At 40.4% G+C, this 19,420-nt stretch overlaps 3 protein-coding genes and 1 long non-coding RNA gene across 4 annotated transcripts in view; 2 read left to right on the top strand and 2 right to left on the bottom strand.

The window, feature by feature from the left end:
• Positions 1–3,690, top strand: part of LOC111338572 (uncharacterized) — a 64,811-nt gene extending 61,121 nt beyond the window's left edge. The window contains exons 67-70 of the mRNA XM_088762625.1: positions 390–505; positions 737–834; positions 1,358–1,777; positions 2,723–3,690. Coding sequence (XP_088618751.1) covers positions 390–505; positions 737–834; positions 1,358–1,777; positions 2,723–2,930 — 842 coding nt within the window. The 3' untranslated portion in view covers positions 2,931–3,690. The remainder of the gene's footprint in view (positions 1–389; positions 506–736; positions 835–1,357; positions 1,778–2,722) is intronic.
• Positions 3,691–4,407: 717 nt separating this feature from the next.
• On the bottom strand, positions 4,408–8,593 carry LOC111338575 (E3 ubiquitin-protein ligase TRIM45). Its single transcript, XM_022945073.2, has one exon. The coding sequence runs from the start codon at positions 8,327–8,329 to the stop codon at positions 6,062–6,064; it is 2,268 nt and encodes a 755-aa protein (XP_022800808.1). The 5' UTR covers positions 8,330–8,593; the 3' UTR covers positions 4,408–6,061.
• A 2,000-nt stretch (positions 8,594–10,593) lies between these two features.
• LOC148729380 (uncharacterized) lies at positions 10,594–14,287 on the bottom strand. Its single transcript, XR_016002276.1, has 2 exons — positions 14,147–14,287; positions 10,594–13,425 (listed from the first exon to the last, which is right to left on the bottom strand). It is a non-coding gene; the product is annotated as an uncharacterized LOC148729380 (long non-coding RNA).
• Positions 13,618–17,958, top strand: LOC111338573 (E3 ubiquitin-protein ligase TRIM45). Its single transcript, XM_022945072.2, has 2 exons — positions 13,618–13,847; positions 14,027–17,958. The coding sequence occupies exon 2, from the start codon at positions 14,109–14,111 to the stop codon at positions 16,398–16,400; it is 2,292 nt and encodes a 763-aa protein (XP_022800807.1). The 5' UTR covers positions 13,618–13,847; positions 14,027–14,108; the 3' UTR covers positions 16,401–17,958.
• The last annotated feature ends 1,462 nt before the right edge of the window (positions 17,959–19,420 follow it).

Below are 19,420 nucleotides of genomic sequence, written 5' to 3'. Positions count from 1 at the left end.
ATTTGCGAAGAGTTTGAGAGATGAAAGGAATAGGGGAATACGCTTAGCTCTGCTAAACAATTCCAACAGCAAAATCATAGGATGCGACCAGAAGAAACCTACGTTTCTTATCTTGTGGGATGGATGACTGGTGGGCATTTTTTTTTTAATGCTACAATGCCTGCCGATTGTGATCAAGAATGTATTCCTTTTAATAAGTACGGGTGATATCTATTTTAAAGAGTCTTGACTGATAACCTAATTACGTGAATATTTGAGCACGAGAATGCACGAGGAAATTGTGCTTGAAATGACGTGTCAAGGGAACACGTCATTTCAAGCACAATTTCGATAATTGGAGAAGCTCTTTTAAGGTAGATAATATCTCTTCATCTTCTCTACCTCTGTAGGGCTCGAAAAAGGCGAGGCTCCTCCACCACCCCCACCTGCCTCAACCCCAAGGACACCAACAGATGAAGAGAAGAGTGAATCAGTCAATGTCGAGGCAGCCCTCGATATCTCTCTGGTAAGCAACAAGGAATACGTGCTTGTAATAAACTCCACTGGCTTCATTTCGTCCTTTCTACTACATTGTAGCAGAATGACAGTAGCTTTGGATCTCAGACTTTTCTTTGCCATTCTGAAAGTTTGGAAAAACATGTCAACTGTCAGTATGGTAGATTATCCTTATTAGCAGATTATTCAGGATATTTTTTCAAATATCAGTTCTGTTACACTGAATGATCTTTTCTCTTAGTGGAACGCGGAAGTTGAAGAGAAGTTCAAAACTACCCTTGCAGAAGCAGCTACCACACACTGCGCGACGAACGACGACTGCAAGTCCAAGGAAACAGGGTAAAGATTAAATTTGTCCATTTGCAATATGGCCGATCCACTGACTTATCGTCCGTGTCACACAGACTGAGTAAGATATTGCCTACCAGATCAACATTTTGGGAAAATCGAGTATGGTGCACTTAATGACTGAGTGACGACTGACCAACCGACCACCGACCGACCGAGCGACCGACCTATCGACGGACTCATTGATGGACCGACCGACTGACGGACAGCTTGACTGACTGACTAACTGAATATTCATCGTATAACCTTAGATTGGCCGACTGTCTATCACCACGAACGTAGATCTGCTTATTAGCAGACTTCAAGTTTGACAAAGTGACACAGCTAGGCAGAGACCGTAAGGCTAATAAAGGTCATCTCTTTGACCCAGGGAGTTACCACCGTAGCCGTAGCCAGGGCACCCGTTCTATATCGCGAGCAGCGTCCGAAGGTTTTCAATCCAAAATATTTTGAACTTCATCATATTTTAGATCAATTATACTAATCCACCTTCGTCTATTATATCTCCTTCTAGTTCAAGGCGCCGGAGAGCAGCGAGCTACGTTACATTTACCGAGGATCAAGTTCATCTTTTGCCCGGTTACCCCAAGCAAATATCTGTAGTACCTCTCCTGGCAAGCCTCGCATTTTATCTACAATTTCCTCCTGGATCGTCGGCTCCCGTCATAAAGAAAGACGTCTTGGCCGCCATCATCCAAGGGTCACTGTCTGAGCTCTCAAGCTCCATAAACGCCAATATATCGAGTGTACAAATTCTTTATGCCGATACAACGACGACAACGACAGGAACGACTCTTATGACCACAGCGATTCCGACAGAAAAAGACAGATCTAAAATGCATGCCATCGTTGGTGGATGTGTTGCTGGTGCTGTGATCCTCATTCTTGTCATTATTGCCATCGCCTGGTATTGCAACAGAAGAAAGAAGAACGGGTATGTAAAAACACAGTAATTTTGGTTTTATCGACCCAGTCGACAAACTACATTGGCCAACATAAAGGATTTCAAAACTGACGTTTCTAGCGTTAGCCCTTCGTCATTCGTTCCCACGAAGGGCTAACGCTCGATACGTCAGCTTTGAAACTCTTTACAGTGGCCAATTTACTGTATCAACTCAGTTGTTAAAACTAAAACTACCTTGTTACTCCCACCGACGCAGCACCACAGTTTCTTTAGAAACTCACCCCCTTTATTCATATGTAAATACACATCTTTGTCTAATGCTGTCGTATTGCAATAGAGGGTAACTCTGCTGACTGTGCTCAATATTCTCCTATGTTCTACCGACATTTCTCCATCCATTGGTAACGAATTTAAGAAGACTACTGGTGCAATGAAAACACCGTAAAAAAGATAGTTGACGCTTTGTCATTGAGTGAGATCGAAATTTCCGAGATTGAAATACCAATTCAATTCCTTAACATCGAACCCTTCCTGCCCTGGAAAAAATCGAGTCTTAGTTTTTGTGGTCATGCACCATGCAAGAGAGGGGGGGGGGGGGGGGAGAGTGGGTTAGGTGGAGTATTGTATTGAGGAGTAACACATTTAAAGTTTCCAAGTAACTTTTTACTCTCCCGTCTACGCAATGGTATATGTTAATTAGCTTTGCTACATATCGTTACATCAGTGAAATCGTAGCCCTGTGAGATAGAGATTATGACAGACAAAACTTTGTTGTAGTTTTTCGCTTTTGTTTTAGTTATTTCACCAATTATGGCGCTAGGTAAAGTAAAACTGAACGGAAAGAGGTTCCTGCGATATTTATTACTTTGAATGCTTGAGGTCGACACACCCTTAATATGTATGGCCTCATATTACATTAATCATTTCGCAGACTTTTTCTGGCATAGAAAATAATTCTGATTTGCTCATATTAAGAGTTGGGAAACAACGAGTCGACAGTGAGCGGTCAATTTCCCGACAAGTCTCAGGGATGGAGATGGCAGCTGTTAATGATGCCTATATGACGAGCCAAGATTCTTTTCTACCAGGATCAGTGGAGCCACAGTATGCAGAACTAAAGCCACAATATGAAGAACTGAAACGGCCCGAAAATGAATATACTATGTTGAATAGTAAAAGGTAAAACCCGGAGGAGAACATGGCGTTCGTAAGCAAATTTCTTCGCTTAAATCTTAAGTTGGTTTGTTTTAAATGGTGCGCTTAACATCATGGAGTATGAGGACATCTTCTTTTCTGTACATGTTTATAGATAGTTCAACACTAAGGGAGGAGACTCTCTGGCCTTTCAACATTACTTATTATTCTACTTGAATTTTGTTTCACTCCTTAGTTTTTCTTTTATTTTCCGTTACATCACAAAAGTGTGCGTGTGTGTCAATTTGTGTTTTATTTCTTTGTACTTTATCTTAACCCCTACCGTACTTATAGTGTTAAGGAAAGAGCTCGTATTATTCGAGATCCCCCAGTTTCAATGTGGCTTTCCTCGGAGGAAATCCAGTATGATCTATTTTTAATACATCTTATCGATACACGAGCGGTAAATATTTTCTGGCAAAATAGGCAACTAAAAGTGTAAACAGACTCTTAAAGAGAAAAGTGAAACTTGACAGCATGTCTGGAACATTTTTCGCTGATTGAACGAAAATTTTTGTACTTTTTTTAGAAGTTATTGCTATATGTTTCATGAGTACAAAGAGAGAATAGCTTAAGTATGGCTGTACTTCAAGGAAAAGCTCGAGGAAGTAGTTAGCTTTTTAATTGATTAAGATTTTCTGTGTTGCCTTTTTTTTTAAGTTGCATGTTTCTCTTGTGGTTAGTTTAGAGAAACCATGCACTTGGATTATTAGTACGACAAATAGTTACAATAAATTAAAATAAATACGTTTGCTTTCTCTGATTTTTTTCGTCACTCCCTTATAAGGGATGATGTGCCCAGACTTTCAGCCCATGGTTTAACCCTCTCTTCCCCCCCCCCCTAGATCTTATTAGTAATTCTCCGCAATATCCGCCTTACAATTCTTATGGTTTTAGCTCAGTATTGTATTAATATTGGATCAACTAATAATCCCCTAATTTAAATTTTTCTTTATCTTCATCACTTTTCTGCTTGATATTGTATTGATATTGTAAGGAGAAATTCTGTCTTCTGGTCATTCATGGAAATTAAAATGTCGGGGTTGTAAGCCTGCAACTGTTTCCTAGATTCTTTGAAAGATCCATATCAGGAGAAGAGAATCAATGAGGTCCACTGCTTTGCAGAGTTAGTGTGACGAACTACTTAAAGAAACAATTCGACTCTTCTTTATGATTGCAACTTACTTTAAATGGGGACGTTTAGGAAAGGGGGGGGGGGGGTATCAAGGTGAACTTAAGACCATGAGAACGTACATAAAGATACATTTCCCCTAACATTTTCAAGAGGTGTTTTTGGTAGCAGAGGTACTAACGGTTTCATTCCGACTTAAGTGACTCCAGGAAGGAAGTCTTAAAATCAATAATTATTGAACAGATTTGAAGTAATCCCCACGATGTGGACCTCCCGTTGGTATTCAAACTAATTTAGTACCTCTTTAGTTCTAAAGTCCTAATTTAAAACTCAGTCACTCAAACTTTTTTTATTGATACCCTATTTACTCTAAAATTTTACTTGAAAGTACATCTAGGTGGTGATTTTGGAAAAAAAAGAATGATTTTGCAAAACAAGACTATTTTTCTTCAACATAAATTCAATGTTCCTCTGCCCTAATAACAACTGCACTACAAACGAGAATTGAAAGGCAGGTTTCACAGTTCTTACCTTTTACAGTTCCATGATGAGTGCCCTGTGCAGCCCCCTTTCCTTTCAAAGAGGTACAGAAAGAAACGAAAGGATCTTGGAGGACGGAGGGATGCACTACTGTTGCCGTGCGATACTACCTTGTTTTCGTTACTTCGGAAAAAATAATGATTAACGCTGATAAATAATATGCTTAAACAACGCTATGAAATAGAAGCCTCTATCTAGAAGCCATTGGCAAATTTTATAATAGAGCTACAACTGTACACAAGAGTTCCTGTTTTTTTTAAAGAAGTACAAACTTTTAAATTCGTCCTTTTATCCTCTGCCCTTGGCCATGTTTGTCAAGTTTTAAGTTTATCATTTGCTTTTAGTGAGTAAACCTCATCATAACAAACAAAATATTTTCAGCTATTCTCCTAAATGAAAGGTAGTTTGCTCGCCTCGAATAACGACTTAAAAGATTATGACGTAGCTCTTTTTCTCTCCCAAGATCAGACCCTTAATCCTTTAAACCCTAAAAGTGGCTAGCATTTGAATTCTCATTGCAGTAATAGTTAGTTTGGAATCCTTCATTAAGATTGTAAGAGGAAAGGAAATGATCGCCAACTTAAGAAGTTTTGATTGTTAAACAAATTCTCCTTTCCAGTGCCAAAGGAAATGTACAGAGGAGAGCATTGAGAACATGGACACTGATGTTAGGGTGTGGACAGTTAATTGCCATCCAAACGTTTCTTGGTTGAAAGTTTTTTTCTGTCATCACTTTTCTTCTCGAAAACGGGTCCATGTTGTGGAGAGAAATTGCTTTTTGGTCTCCTCTAGAAGTGAAGGGATTAAGATCTGATTTGACCTAACACTGAGCTATGACAAATCATTTGCCTGAAATGTTAGGCCCTCGTAGTTTGTTTAATCGAATCCAGATAAATTGGATCAAATTTGTAAACTGCTCCCGGTTAGGGAAAATGATAAAGCTATTACCATAATAGTATTTGTGAAATTCTATATAACACTATTGCCAGCTACTGCCCTATTTCCGAAAAAATATATTTTCATTGCATAATAGAGCCTAAAAAAATTGAACTGACTTTTTGAACCCTCAAAGCGATTGATAAGCTATAACATTAATATAATATTTTCTTCAACTTGTGATATTATATTCTCATTTGTAAGTTAGTTAAATATTAAAGGGCTTTTGTTTAAAGCCGCTGAAAAGTCTCAAAAGAATGGCTGCCAAAGACCAATAAAACCCAAAATTGGATTAAAAAAGATAAAATTCGTGCCGTCTCAGTGACGAACCGATAAGAGATCGCAGTTGCAAAGAATCCATTGCTGCTTATGGTTTGCCCAAAATCTTCAACTGCTCTTCCTCCTCTGCAATTCTTAAGTTTAGAATACAATATACGTTTGAAATGAAAATATCGCAATCTCCTGCGACACAATAGCCCAGACCATTATATGTAGTGACTAGACTAACAATTTTAGTTCATGGAATCTCTATATTTGAATATTTGTATGCGGTTGTTACCCCAATCACTCACAACAACCTTCGACCCTCGAACAACTGAAACACTTAATGGAAACGCAAACTGGCCGATACCCTTTCCGTTTGTCCCAAAACTATTGAGAACAACCCCCTTAATATTGAAAACTTGTAGACGGTGGTTTTCGAAATCACATACAATTATGTTTTGATTTTTATCAATCGCCAGGCCACGGGGACCACAAAACTCCCCTTTCTTATGGCCATGCCTACCTATTATTCTTAAAAGATCGCCATTTTGGTCATAAACTTTAACTACATCGTTACCAGTATCAGCAACTAGGAAACGTTCCTCTTCGTCATGGTACATGGCAAATCTGGGATGAATGAGTCTGTCGTTGCCTGCATCCCCAAATTTGAAAAGGAATTTGCCGTCGGAGCTAAATACTTGCACTCGGTGATTGTTCCAATCAGTGACGATGACGCGGTCTTTCTGGTCAACTGATATGCCGCAGGGGCCGTTGAACTGGCCATGGCCACTGCCCTCGGAACCGAATTTTTTCACAAACTTTCCAGTCTTCACGTCGAAATACTGCACTCTGTTGTTGTCACTGTCTGCCACAAGCACGTACTTTTGACTCTTGTTGAGGGCTATGGACATCGGGTGGAACAACTTGCCATCTTTCGTTCCTTCACTGCCGAACTCGAGGATCTGCCCGCCGTCCGGTGTAAACACGTGGATCCGATGCTTCAAACTGTCAGAGACGATGATCTGTCCGGTGTTTGAAACAGCCACTCCATGTGGTTGAGTAAATTTTCCATCGACGTTTCCATGAGATCCAAAGGACTTTAACGGGCTAAGTATGGGTGGCTTGACTTCTATCATGAAGGGGCTATCCCTGATGAGATGACCACCAACCTCGACTTGCACACGATGAGGTCCTGGTACGCGTGGTATGTAACTGACATCGTAACTGCCGTTTCGATAATTCCGAACTCTGCTCTCTATGAGGCCCCACATCGACGACTTGACCTCCACCACCACGTGGTCGATTTCGCTATAGCTGACTTCACCCTGTGCATTTCTGGTTGTCACAATAAACTCTGCTTCCTCACCTGCCGACACGTCATCCACGCCGTCCCCTTCAGCAGTTGACAAGGCTGGTTCCGTGAGACTGGTGACAACTCTGCCCAGCTTTGAATTTTGGAGCCCTTCGAACATTTCCGTGTTGGGAACATAACCAATGTGTTCGTTTTCCGCTGGATTGGTGCCCACTTCGAGACTGGTGATTTCCTCCACGCGTGACTTGACGTGATTCTTGATGTACATAATTTCCTCGCTGATGTTCCTCTGAAGCAAATCTTCGATGAAGTTGAAAGAACCTTCGGTCTGTGACATCATTGACTCAAAAAGTTTCAGCTGGAATGTTAAGTTCTCCAGCTTGTCTTTACAAATGCTCTCCAGACTCTGGATCATTTCTTCCTGGTGGGCTCGTATAATCGCCACAAGTTTATCCATTTTCTCTGTCACGTCCTTCTTCAAGTAATCAACTTGCTCTTGTACCTCCATGGAGCGGTGTTCAACATTGTGTACACCAAGTTCCACCATTCGTATCTTCTCCTTGAGCTTGGTATTCATTTCACGAAACTTCAGTTTCTGCTCGCTGGCGGCCTCATGAAGGTCGACAATACGATGCGTGTGTTGAATGGCGATATTGCATATGTGACATACTGAAGCGTCACAGTCATAACAAAAGTACTCCACGACTCCTTTCTCTTTGAATTTATGGGCGCACAGCATCGGACGCCGTAGCATATCTTCGTAGTCTCGCGGTTTGAATTTTCCCAAGCTCACGGTTCGATGACCAGTACTTCGCGTAATGACATTATGTGCATTGAGGCATTCATCGCACATAAATGTGTCACACGCGAAACAGAAGGCGCTGAGCTTCAACTTCTTTTGGCAGTTGCCGCAAGATGCTTCGGGATAACTGCGTCTCTTAGCGATGAGCAGGTCAAGAAGACGTGTAATGTAAAAATTTGTCGGTAGCGCCTCGAACTTGTTTCCCTCTGGTTTGCGGATATCATACTGGCAAAGTGGGCACGCGATGGTGGTCTGATATGGCCGACTTTTAGCAACATCTTTGAGACATTCACAACAAAACGTGTGGAGACAAGGCGTAACTTTAGGATTCCTTATAACATTTGAGCAAAGATGACACGTTACCAGCTCCTCTAGAGTTTCCATTACCTCTTTGATTTCCATTTTGTGTCTTTCTTTGAGAACTCCGCGTGGAAGTCTACCTACTCGAGCGAACTGTGTTCACGCCACGCAAACGGATTTTCTAATTAAGATTCAACAGACAGATACCGCTGGTTGTGACAAATATTTACCGCTGAGCCAGTCGGAGACGTTTGTGAAATGATTATCGGGTCTTAAACAATCAACGCCTGCTAAACCTCCTTCGAATATTTAAAATGTTCTTAACATGTACACTATTTGCTCACTGAGAACAGTGAGGCTTTCGTTTTAGAAGAGATCTTTTGACACATCAGTGAAAGCAAATATATCTTTTCCTGTTTATTCAACTGAGACACCTTTTCATCGTATATTTGCTTTTGTCTTGACCTGTTGTTGGCATAAACAAGAAAAAGCCTAAGGTTTTCCTTTTGGTTTCTAACTGAGAAGCTGTTCCTTTTCTTTCCCTTTCTACTTGCATACGAAGCAATAAAGCCTCAGCAAAAGAATAAAGGTCCAACATTAAAGTGTAGAGTTCGCGCCATACAGAAACCTCTCAGAAACTTTGCATACTCCCACGCCAAGAACTGTCATAACTGTAGAAATCTTATTGTTTTCCCTGACAAAACAATTTCCACATCAGTGATAAGGCACAACGTCTGAATATTGATTAGCATGCTATTTCACCCGATAAGGAGTCACTAAATCCTTTCCATTCAAAAACACATGGAGCTTTGTATGTTCTTTCAGGTTACAGTTTTAAGACATCAACTGCTTTAGTCTTGAAGAGAATCCTTCGGCTAAAAGAAAGAAAGCTTACGATTTCAGTTTTTGATCTATTGGTGGCACGTTGAGTCTACTCCAGCTTTAAGTACTGGATCAGATGAAGCGCCGGCCACATGTTCAGGCGGCCTTCGTGAGTTGAATAACAAGACTGATTCCCTATCTAGTAAGTGACAGAATGTCATAATGTACTCTCTAATAACTGACAAGATACATTCAAAGAAGTCAACTTTACACAGCGTGAGTTGTGCTTATGCTAAAATTCAAATATCCATAAAACTATAACAACAGGGAAGGTATGCAAATATAATAGTTTGTGTTTTTTAAATACATTATTGTTATCTCCATAAATACCCGCATCGCTGTGAAAAACATGTCTCAAGTTTATCAAGCCGACAGAAGGATTTATCGATTCGATTTTCTCTATCCCGTTCTAAATTTACACGTGACATTTTCCCAAAGAAACGCGCAGGTAAAAGTTACGTTTGACAGATTGCATTAATCGTCTCTATGTACTGGTGGAGTTGTTCTTCAAGGTTTATTCTTATTGGCTAGTAGTCAGTTGAGAGCGAAGGGTCACGCAATGGCGTGATTCGTGGACCCAATATTTACTGTAGATCCAAGTACTTACTGTACTAAGAATCTATGAGGAATTTTCAAGCCGGTTTAACTTTTGTTTTTGGTTTTTATCTTAAAGCGAGCAGCAGAATAGTGAACGATCGGTAGCCAGAGGGCAATTTGTCAAATCAATGCTAGGTCTCGTACAAGTTTAACATCAAGCAAGAATAACAGCGTTCTTGTACTGCCTTCTCCTCTCGGCAAGGGAGAAGCAGTTTACGACCCTTTTGCGCACAGTACGGATACCTAAAAAGGGTCCAAAAAGACTGTCTGACAAAGCATTTTCATTTGATTTAGATGAATTGTAACGGAATATCGGAAGCATGCATATCATCGCAATTAATAGTGTACAAAAATAATCACTACACTGGCCCAGAGGAGAGGAAGTTTGGTGCATGAAAATTGAAGCAACAAGTCTGTTCACACGAGAGCACATAAAGCGAAATGATTCCCTTCATTTGAAGACCTTCCAGTCCGAAGAAAACGGAATATTGCGAAAAATGACGTTCCCTGCATTGTATACGCGTAGCTTGGCTCCTGACCAGACTTTGGAAAAGCCGCAAATTATCTCTAAGGAGGAATCTTCCCAGAAACTGACATCCCTCGTTGATAGCGCGTTTTCCCGCCTGCTGAAAGATTTGACACGAGTCAGGGAGAGGTCGGCACTAATAAATGAACAGTTCTAGACCCCCTCAGCTCGTAGACATCTCGCCGGTTCGCGTTGTTGAAGGTCTTATACTTTCCCGCGGGTAGGGGAACTCTCGTCCCGAGGCGCTAATAATGAGGGCCTTGCTCGTTAGCTTAGAAATTAAGAGAGGGGTCTGGGTAACGTTATTCAAACTTGGATGAATTTACTTATCCTATCGTAAAAGTGTATATATGGTGGTTACTAAATAGAAAAAAAAATTTAATTTCAAGCGAGAAGACATAATCAGGTAGAAGCTATAATCCCGGTTGGCTTGTTAGCTCAGTTGGAAGAGCACTCGCACCAGCATCGCAAGGGTCATGGGTTCAAATCCCGCACAGTCCGGAATTTTCACTACCGCTTAAGCAGTGTTCATAACTGCGAATTCATCTCTTAATCCGCAGTTCAGATATATGATTTTATATTTTCAGTCATTCATGACATAATCAGCCCTGGATGTCGTTTCTTTGGAGTAGTATCCATTACCGGCTCAACTTCAGACTTAAATGAATGGCTAAATCTAGCTTACCTTACCACTTTGAGTGTCAAAAGGCCCGCCCCTATTCCCTCTAGGGCCAAATATACCTGAATACATAAAAATTAAAAAAGGAGCAGCACTTTCTTCTGAGATTCTAAACCTGATGAATTAGTGAGAAAAATCCCTAAACTAATCCAAGGATCCAAGAGAGGATAAAGTGAATCCCCTCTTTGGGGATCTAGACGAGTTTGATTGTTGGTTTTAGAAGCAGAATCCAGGGGACTCCAGTGAAAATAGTGAAATGACAACGTCACTCACGCCCAAGCCTCTTTACACCCAAGACTGTGAACCCTCGTATAGGCGCATCCATTCTGCCACAGGCGGAGATAGTGTCGTATGGTGATCGGAGGATCCGGGGCTGTCTTCCATGGAAGTTATCTAATACCAACATTTTTTAACATATATGTGATGCCAATGAGCAGAATGACGCTAATTTCACCGCAGGCGCTTATTTACTGCGCGCGAGTGGCGCGGGCAAGTAAACATTATGGCGACGTCCTTCATGGCCGGAACCGGTTCTGCAGTGAGGGCAAAGTTCTCTTTTTTTGTCGTAATTTAGTGAGCATGGCGGCCCTCCTTGATTTGACGGGAGTTACTTTAAATAGACTTTACTCATGTACAGCTCATTTACGGCAAATGAGTGTAATGACAAGTACAAACAATTGAAATTCCATTGACGCCACAGGCGTCAATCAAGACCAATTTACGGACTGATCTAAGAAAAACAAAGTTTGTTAATTCCTGCGCAATATCAACCAAGTATTTCTACGTATACTTCAATTTTCCATATTTGTTGCCGATATTTTTGTTTGAAAAAAATTGGTGCCTTATAAAAGACATTCAGCTGATCCACAAGCACTTATTTCCTGAGCGCGATGAAAGCAGATCAGAATTGAAAGCGATAACTTAAAATTATAAGTATGTTTCTCTAAAATTTCTCGCATCCACCAAATGATACGGAAACATTTAAAAATAGTTTTAGGTGAAAAGAAAATTATATTTAACTGCTCCAGAATTGAAGTTTAGCCGGTTAATAAGAACGCACGTTCGGTCCATAAAAACGTCCAAAACATATCGAAAAAAGTATATAAGTAGTAAGATAAAAATAAAGAGAGTGATAAGGAAATAAGAACTAAGCTGATATCTACCCATCTAGCTCTAAAAACTTTAGGCGTGAAAGACTCCATATGGGGCAATCATGAACGGAAAAGTTGTCTTGCACGGGTTCGGAAATACTCCCTAGATATGATATGGCCGGCTCCTTTATGAAATAAGAATATCTATACAATGAATATATATGAAGTTCATATATTTTGAACTGCGGTATTAAATACGTATGATGCACGATCCTTCGCAGTAGATAGCGCCATTTATGCAATAGCGAAAATCAGACCTGAAAAAAATCAGGCCTGTACGGGATTCGAACCACTGACGTCTGCGATACTAGTGCAGTGCAGCACTCTACCAATTGAGCTAACAAGCCAACTGGGAGCAGGCCGTTAAGTTTATTCGTAATAAACCCGTGATGATAAATCAGATACAACGATTATATATGAAGTTCATATACTTTGAAGTGCGGTTTTAAATACGTATGATGCACGATCCTTCACAGTAGATAGCGCTATTTATGCACGTTTGTTTCAGATTACTTGTCGGACTTACAATCACGCATTTCTGCTACTGCTCTTTATATAACTTATGCGTTTCAAACATACTCAGATATGCAAAAAGCTTGTAGATTTTCAATTCTTGTTGAGAAAATTCATAAACAAACGTTAAAAGATTCGCATATGGACAGCTGTTTTAGTATAATAACAATTGAAAAACAGACAAAATTTCAGTGACGGCACAACAACCATTAACACTACTCCATCGCAATATTTCATAGAAAAACAAAAGTATTTTTGTCTGAGTTTTAGAGCCCTTATCAGCCGATATCACGTAAAGGATTTGTTTAGATATTGGATTTCATGTCTCCTTTGCAAACCCTCTTCTCACGAAATGAGAGCTGTCACGCGAATAAATCGATAAACATCTCTTTTTTTCGCGGGAAAATAACAGGATAAATAAAATCACTGTGATAACAAAGAAGTAGAATAAAGTTGAGAAAGTGTATCCTTCAACGCGACATTAAGCGAATATAGTTCATGACTGTTCAACGTAAGTGGCAATATATTTTTAACTTTACCTCCCCAGTTTTACGTAGTAATGATTGCTTACATTAAGACTATATTACTAAAGTTCGAGGTGTTGAAATGATACACAAACAATTCAGTGATTGCAGCCTTTCTTCAGAAATAAGAGAAAAAGGAATGTCAGTTCCTCCATCCATTCCTGTAATAATTGATTTGAGTACTTCTTCCTGTGATGCTTGTATTCCGTAACCCTCGTCCTACGAAACGATTCGGCTAATTTTTTCATTTCCACGAAACAAAACAGTCCGATATCCGGATGATAGTAGGGCAATGTGGGCATGAAAATGACTGCATACCTAATGCTCTTAATTCCAAGAGCAAAGAGGGTATAGTAGATAAATTTAGAATGGAAAGCTGTGAACAGAAGGTATTCAAATCGTCAAGATGTCTAACCGAGACCTGTCAAATAAAAATTAACGAATCGGTAGCGGGAGAGATTAAATCAGCAAGTTGTTCAAATGCTTTTTTTATTGCGTCACACGTTACTTTACGTGCTGCCGAACTTTCGAAAATTTACATATGCAAACGATTTTACAAATTGGCTCGAGCAAAGCGCGTGATTACTCATCCGTGATCCCACTTAAGGCGCTCTCATACCACACATAAGCCATCAGATAATTTTTAACCGCCTGCTATGCTGACTATTTCTGTTATTTTCTGTTGATTTGTGCATTGATGTCCGGTTGGGCTGCACATCCTCCGTTTCACGAAAAAGGGAGGAAGTTGGTAGGTACTTCGTGATCCATAACGGATCTATATAGCTTATCGTAATATTGAGATATCGAGACCTCGGCGAATATTCAGTGGTAATTCTTAAGCTTCCCATGATCACCACGTTGTTGCTTTAACACGCATTAACCATTCGCGCCGTTTGATCTGAACGGATGTTTCTGGTGGCTTTGTAGGACTGTCAAGCAGCTCTGTTTATTCCTAAACAACTGATTGATAGTTGTGACAAACTTAAATGGTCCTGTGCACAACAATACAATGGAAAGCATTCTCAAAAACTTGAAGTCTTCAATTACCTGTCCTCAGTGTTCCGACTCGTTCAACGACCCTCGATTGTCACCTTGTTTGCACAGCTTTTGCCGCAAATGCTTGGAGCAATTGTGGAGCCAGCATTCATCCAAACGTTCTTTCCGATGTCCAGTCTGCGAGACCGAAGAGACTGTACCGGCTGAAAGCCAAGAGTTTGAAATATCCGAGTCGCCATCGGATTTTCATCTCAATAGGCTCCTAGACCTGAATACGCTTAAGAAGTTGAAAGATCAGCCCGGTGAGTGTCACAACTGTTATGAAACAACCGCGCTGGAAACGTTCTGTTTCGACTGTGATGCGTATCTTTGCCTCGCATGTACGAACGCGCACACCCAGATGACGATGAAGAAAAAGCATCGGGAGCGAAAGCTACGCGAGTTCCGCAGCGCCGACTTCGAAAGATTCTACAAGCGACCGATTTATTGTGAACACGAAAGAAAGGATCTGGAGGGTATAGAGTTTTATTGCCCGGAATGTAACAGCTACATGTGCGGTCTCTGTAACATTATCGACGAGGAATACCATTCCACACGCGATATTCAAGAGATAGCCGACAGAAGCAGTGTGGAAATCAGCGAGAAGGCCGCCATCGTTCGTGGTAAATGCCGCGAGATTCAAACGGGAATTCACAACACGGAAAAACGCATGGACGAAATCGATAGGTGCGTGGCCGAGCTGAAGAATGAGGTGAATGCAAAAGTTGCTAATCTGGTGAAAGTTCTCAACAGTCACGGTGAAGAAATGATTCAGCTGTTAGAGGATATCCGTATGAAAAAGAAAGAAAAACTTCTGATGCAGAAGCGAAATTTCGAGAGGCTTAGCAGTCAAACGACAAGCTCTCTTGAGTTTGTTGATTCTCTTCTGGGTCGAGAATTCGCAGCGGAGGTTATGATGCTGAGAGATCGCGTGATTTCCCGACTGGAGACATTGAGTGATTTAATTGTCGACACGCGACCAGTGGAAGGGGCAGCCTTGGCGTACATTCCCAACCCGTCGCTAGTTAGCATTCAGGAGTCTGCGTCCTTCGGAAACATTGTCACCGGCAAAGCTGATCCACTTTCCTGTTTTGCAGATGGCGAAGGGCTGAGGACCGCTTTCGTCGGAGAAGAATCGTGTTTTGTGGTAACGACTCGCGATTTAAACGGCGATGAATGCTACAGTCTGGCAGACCATGTCACAGTTCACGCCACGTCTAACAACGGAGACGTCATTGAAGCTAAAGTAAAAGACACGGAGAGCGGATTATACGAAGTCACGTATGTTCCTAAGATAGAGGGCCTTTACTCCTTGTCTGTTAAAGTGGGAGACCAGCATATACAAGAGAGTCCATTTGAGGTTAATATTAAGCCTCCAGTCATGCAGCCTTGCAAGTCGTTTGGATCCGTCCCTGGTGCAAATGGCCTTTATACCCAGCCACATGGATTAGCCATAAGTAGCACTGGAGACATTGCTATCTCCGACACTCAAAAACACTGTGTCCATCTGCTGAGTCCAGACGGTGTGAGCAAAGTGGACCTCGGAGGAGACGAGCTCAGCTACCCTGTAGGAGTCGCGTTCGACATCACGGAGAAAAACATCATCGTAGCTGACAGGGACAATCATCGCTTGCTCGTGTACAGCACCAAAACAGGAAAATTGATCAGAAAAACTGGTCGAAAGGGAAGTGGCGAAGGACAGTTTGATGGGCCATCGGGTATCTGCGTGGACGGTGAAGGTCGTATCATCGTCGCTGATTGGAACAATCATCGAATCCAAGTTTTCTCCCCTGATGGCCTTTTCCAGTTTAAATTTGGAGATATGGTCAAGAATAAATTAAAGCATCCAAGAGCCGTGACGTTTTGCAATGTGCGAAAGCGATTTGTCGTATCGGATACCGGAAATAACGTTATCAAAGTTTTCGGACCGAAAGGAAAATTCTTGTATAGTATTGGAAAGCCAGGAGTCAAAAAAGGCGAGCTGTACAGTCCTCGTGGAATCACCGTGGACAGACTAGACCGAATAGTGGTTTGCGATTTTGACAATCATCGCGTTCAGTTCTTCCGATTCGATGGCATATGCCTGAATTCGTTCGGGTCTAAGGGCAAGTCACCAGGACAGTTCGATCGCCCAATGGGTGTCGCTCTCCTGAATGATGACCAAATCGTTGTCAGTGATTGGGGAAATGATCGAATTCAAGTGTTCTCCACGGATCCGCAAATGAAAGTAACACTGCTTCATGAAAATAACAACGTGAATCATTGACTTTAATGCTGTGACATTTAATTTTAACTGACTACGGAACGATAAAGTCCAATTGTTCTCTACAGATCTGCTAATCACTACATCAATAGAAAGTGAAATTGCATAATTCGTGATTTGAATTTATTGGAACAACTAACCTTAAACGATTGACGGTGAATATTTCTTATGTAACATTTTCCTCTTGAATGTAGATACAGTCAACAACTTGACTAATTTTGGAAAGTTACTATTAGAGTAGCCTTCGGTTAGTTTTTTGAGTCTACTGGTTTCGTAACAACCGTAGACAGTATCCCCAAAGCTCTGTAAGTCCGTAACGTAACAATGCAATATTCGGAGAGTTTTCCTGACGTGTTCGAATCTCCGGAGAGATCTTCGGGTAGTTGGTGATGGCGATTGACAACAGTTGGCGAGGTTGTTGTGCCAAATCAGTCATCCTCGGTCAGTCATCGGTAGTTTACGTGATTCTCCGTCAGTTTTCGACTTACTATCGACTGAAACGTCGAAGATATTATATGTATTTTATGAGGTGGCTTTGCTTCAAGTTTATAATATACAACGAAGCTTTCACCATATAGACACAAATTGGAATATAATATTATTCGGTCTTTAGAATACTCTCAAGCCAAGGCTTAGTTCGAAATGTATATTTTTCTTCACCTGGTTTAACTTAATTAACATTTTAGGGTCAGGTGAATCTATTAATTCTAATGTACCCTTAGGGTTTATTTCGTTTAGTAATTATCACCTATGTTGTTTTCGTAGCCGTTGATATAGTATGCGCCTTATGTCTCCTTTACTCAGAATTTACAATTCAAGTTTTTATTACGCCATCATTGACTGAAAAAAAATACAAGGCGGGTAACTGCTAAAATGAAAAAAAGTACTGAAGATTTTCACCATTAAGCGATGGTTGAAAGACAGCTTGAACCCTTTGACTTCCAGAAGTGATGAACATGTAACCTCTTCCTATGATATCCGTACATTATTAAAAACTGGATCATTGGATAATGCAATTCAAGACTTTTTATTGTTTTAGCCATTATGGTATATGAGCCAATATACCATAATCTACAAATATGGTAAGCGTGCGCGTCAGCTTAAAATTAAAAGGGAGCTAAAAAATAAGATTTGGTAAGATTTGTCTGATATCTTTGGAGGGTTTTTAATAAAACAATTATTAAGCAAACAGGTGATGAGAATACTCAAACTCATCAAGTAGAAGTTGCTATCTTGATCTAATACCAAATTCTCATAGCTGAATTACAGGAAAGTGTGTGGCAGTCTGCGAGGAGAATTAACGAGTAGATCTGGGGAGTTAAAGGGTTACCGCTCTTTTATTCAAGCACACTCGGTGTGCAAGTGAATTTTTTCAACGTAACAGGGAATTGTTAAATCTGTCAAGAATCCTAGTAATATTTCTGTTCTTAAGTTATCTTTATTATTTCCTTAAAACAAGCCTTTCAAATCTTTTTTTTTTTTAATTAAGTCTGTATTCGCAAATCCATTAGAATGTGAGATTTATCGGCTTAATATTTGAATAAATCATTAGTAATCCTAAGCCGTTTCATTTCATTTTCCTTTAACCCGTTAATTCCCTGAAGTGATTAACAAGTAACTTTCATCTTCAGTATCCGTACATTGTCAAGAAAATGGTCACTCAAACCTATTAGCGGAAGTTGTTGCCTTGATCTAACACCAAATTCTCGCAACTGTCGTTAAAGGAAATGTGTGCTAGCTAGAGGGGAGAGTTAACAAAACAGATCTTGGAGGTTAAAGGGTTAATTAAGTGGCCATTGGCGGGTTTTGTCTCACATTTCTGCACAAGTTAGCAACCCTTTTCCGCGCGTCTCAGAATTCGTTCGGAATTACCCGCTATCGAGATCTGAGATAGTTAAAATGGCGCAAGATTAGAGTCTTAGATGTTTTCTATCGACTATTATTTCTACTGCGGTTAGCCACCAGGCCGTGTAGCCTGTTTATCGCTTTAGATATAAAACCAAATACGCAATAATACATTTCTTCAACTTTAGTGGGTGTTAAGCCCATGTGAATGACGTCAAGGCTAGAGCGATGGGTTAGAATTAGGTCTTTCCTAATATAGCACGAGAATAAATTGAAAACATATTCAAGCAAATCAAGTCACGCTATTTTAAAAAAGCAGGAAACTAAAAAAACCTTTTAACAGGGTAAAATAGCAAATATTCAAGGCCAAACTGGTGGTGCGAACAACTTTGTTCTGTTTGCTGACAATTGATAGTCTAGAAAGTTTCATTTAGACAGAAACTTTAAAGTGGGTTTTTGGCCATGGCTTCCACGAATTAGATATCAGCTGATCTAAAGCTACATTTCCTAGCAAGTAAAGCGAGAGCCCAATTTGAATTTCGCAAAGGCCCCAAACACACGATGCTGGCAAGAACAACCGTTTAAATGTTTAGGATTTTACAACCGAAAAAAGACTTTTATGCAGTTTAGCCTGTAAATTAAACTACCTATACACTTTGGGATGTTACAAGATAAAAAAAAAAGTTTCATACTTTGTTACTGATGACATTCACCAAAATTATGGAGAATGAAGTATTTTCATTAGAATCGCATAGCTTAAGGTAAACACACGCTCTGATTGGTCAATACGTCAACCGGAAGAGAAGGTATTAAGCGTGGAATCGCACTCAGCATACAGCGATATCGCTGACGTGAGTCGCGAGCAAAAATTATTGTTACGAACGTAAAAACGTAAATACAACTAGTGCAACGAAAATATGAACAAATATGAACAAATCTATAGAAAACGAATATCTTCCAAATTTTGAGTTGAAAGTCAAATTTTTAGAAAATTGGAGGAAACCCTTCACGCTCAAAAGTACGAGAAAACGCATAGAAAAAAAATCAAAATGCCAGAGACGAGGGAAGAAAGCCAAACGACAGTTCTTGCCGAGGAAAACCAAACAAGCGTTACGAAAGAAATCCAAAACAGGTATCATTGTCGAAAAAGGTCAAGCATCTTTTTCGGAAATCCAAAC

This window comes from Stylophora pistillata, chromosome 6 (assembly GCF_964205215.1).
Source record: "Stylophora pistillata chromosome 6, jaStyPist1.2, whole genome shotgun sequence".
In the NCBI taxonomy this organism is placed as follows: Eukaryota; Metazoa; Cnidaria; class Anthozoa; order Scleractinia; family Pocilloporidae; genus Stylophora; species Stylophora pistillata.
Note: the sequence above shows the minus strand (reverse complement) of the source record. Positions and strands in the feature narration are given on the sequence as shown.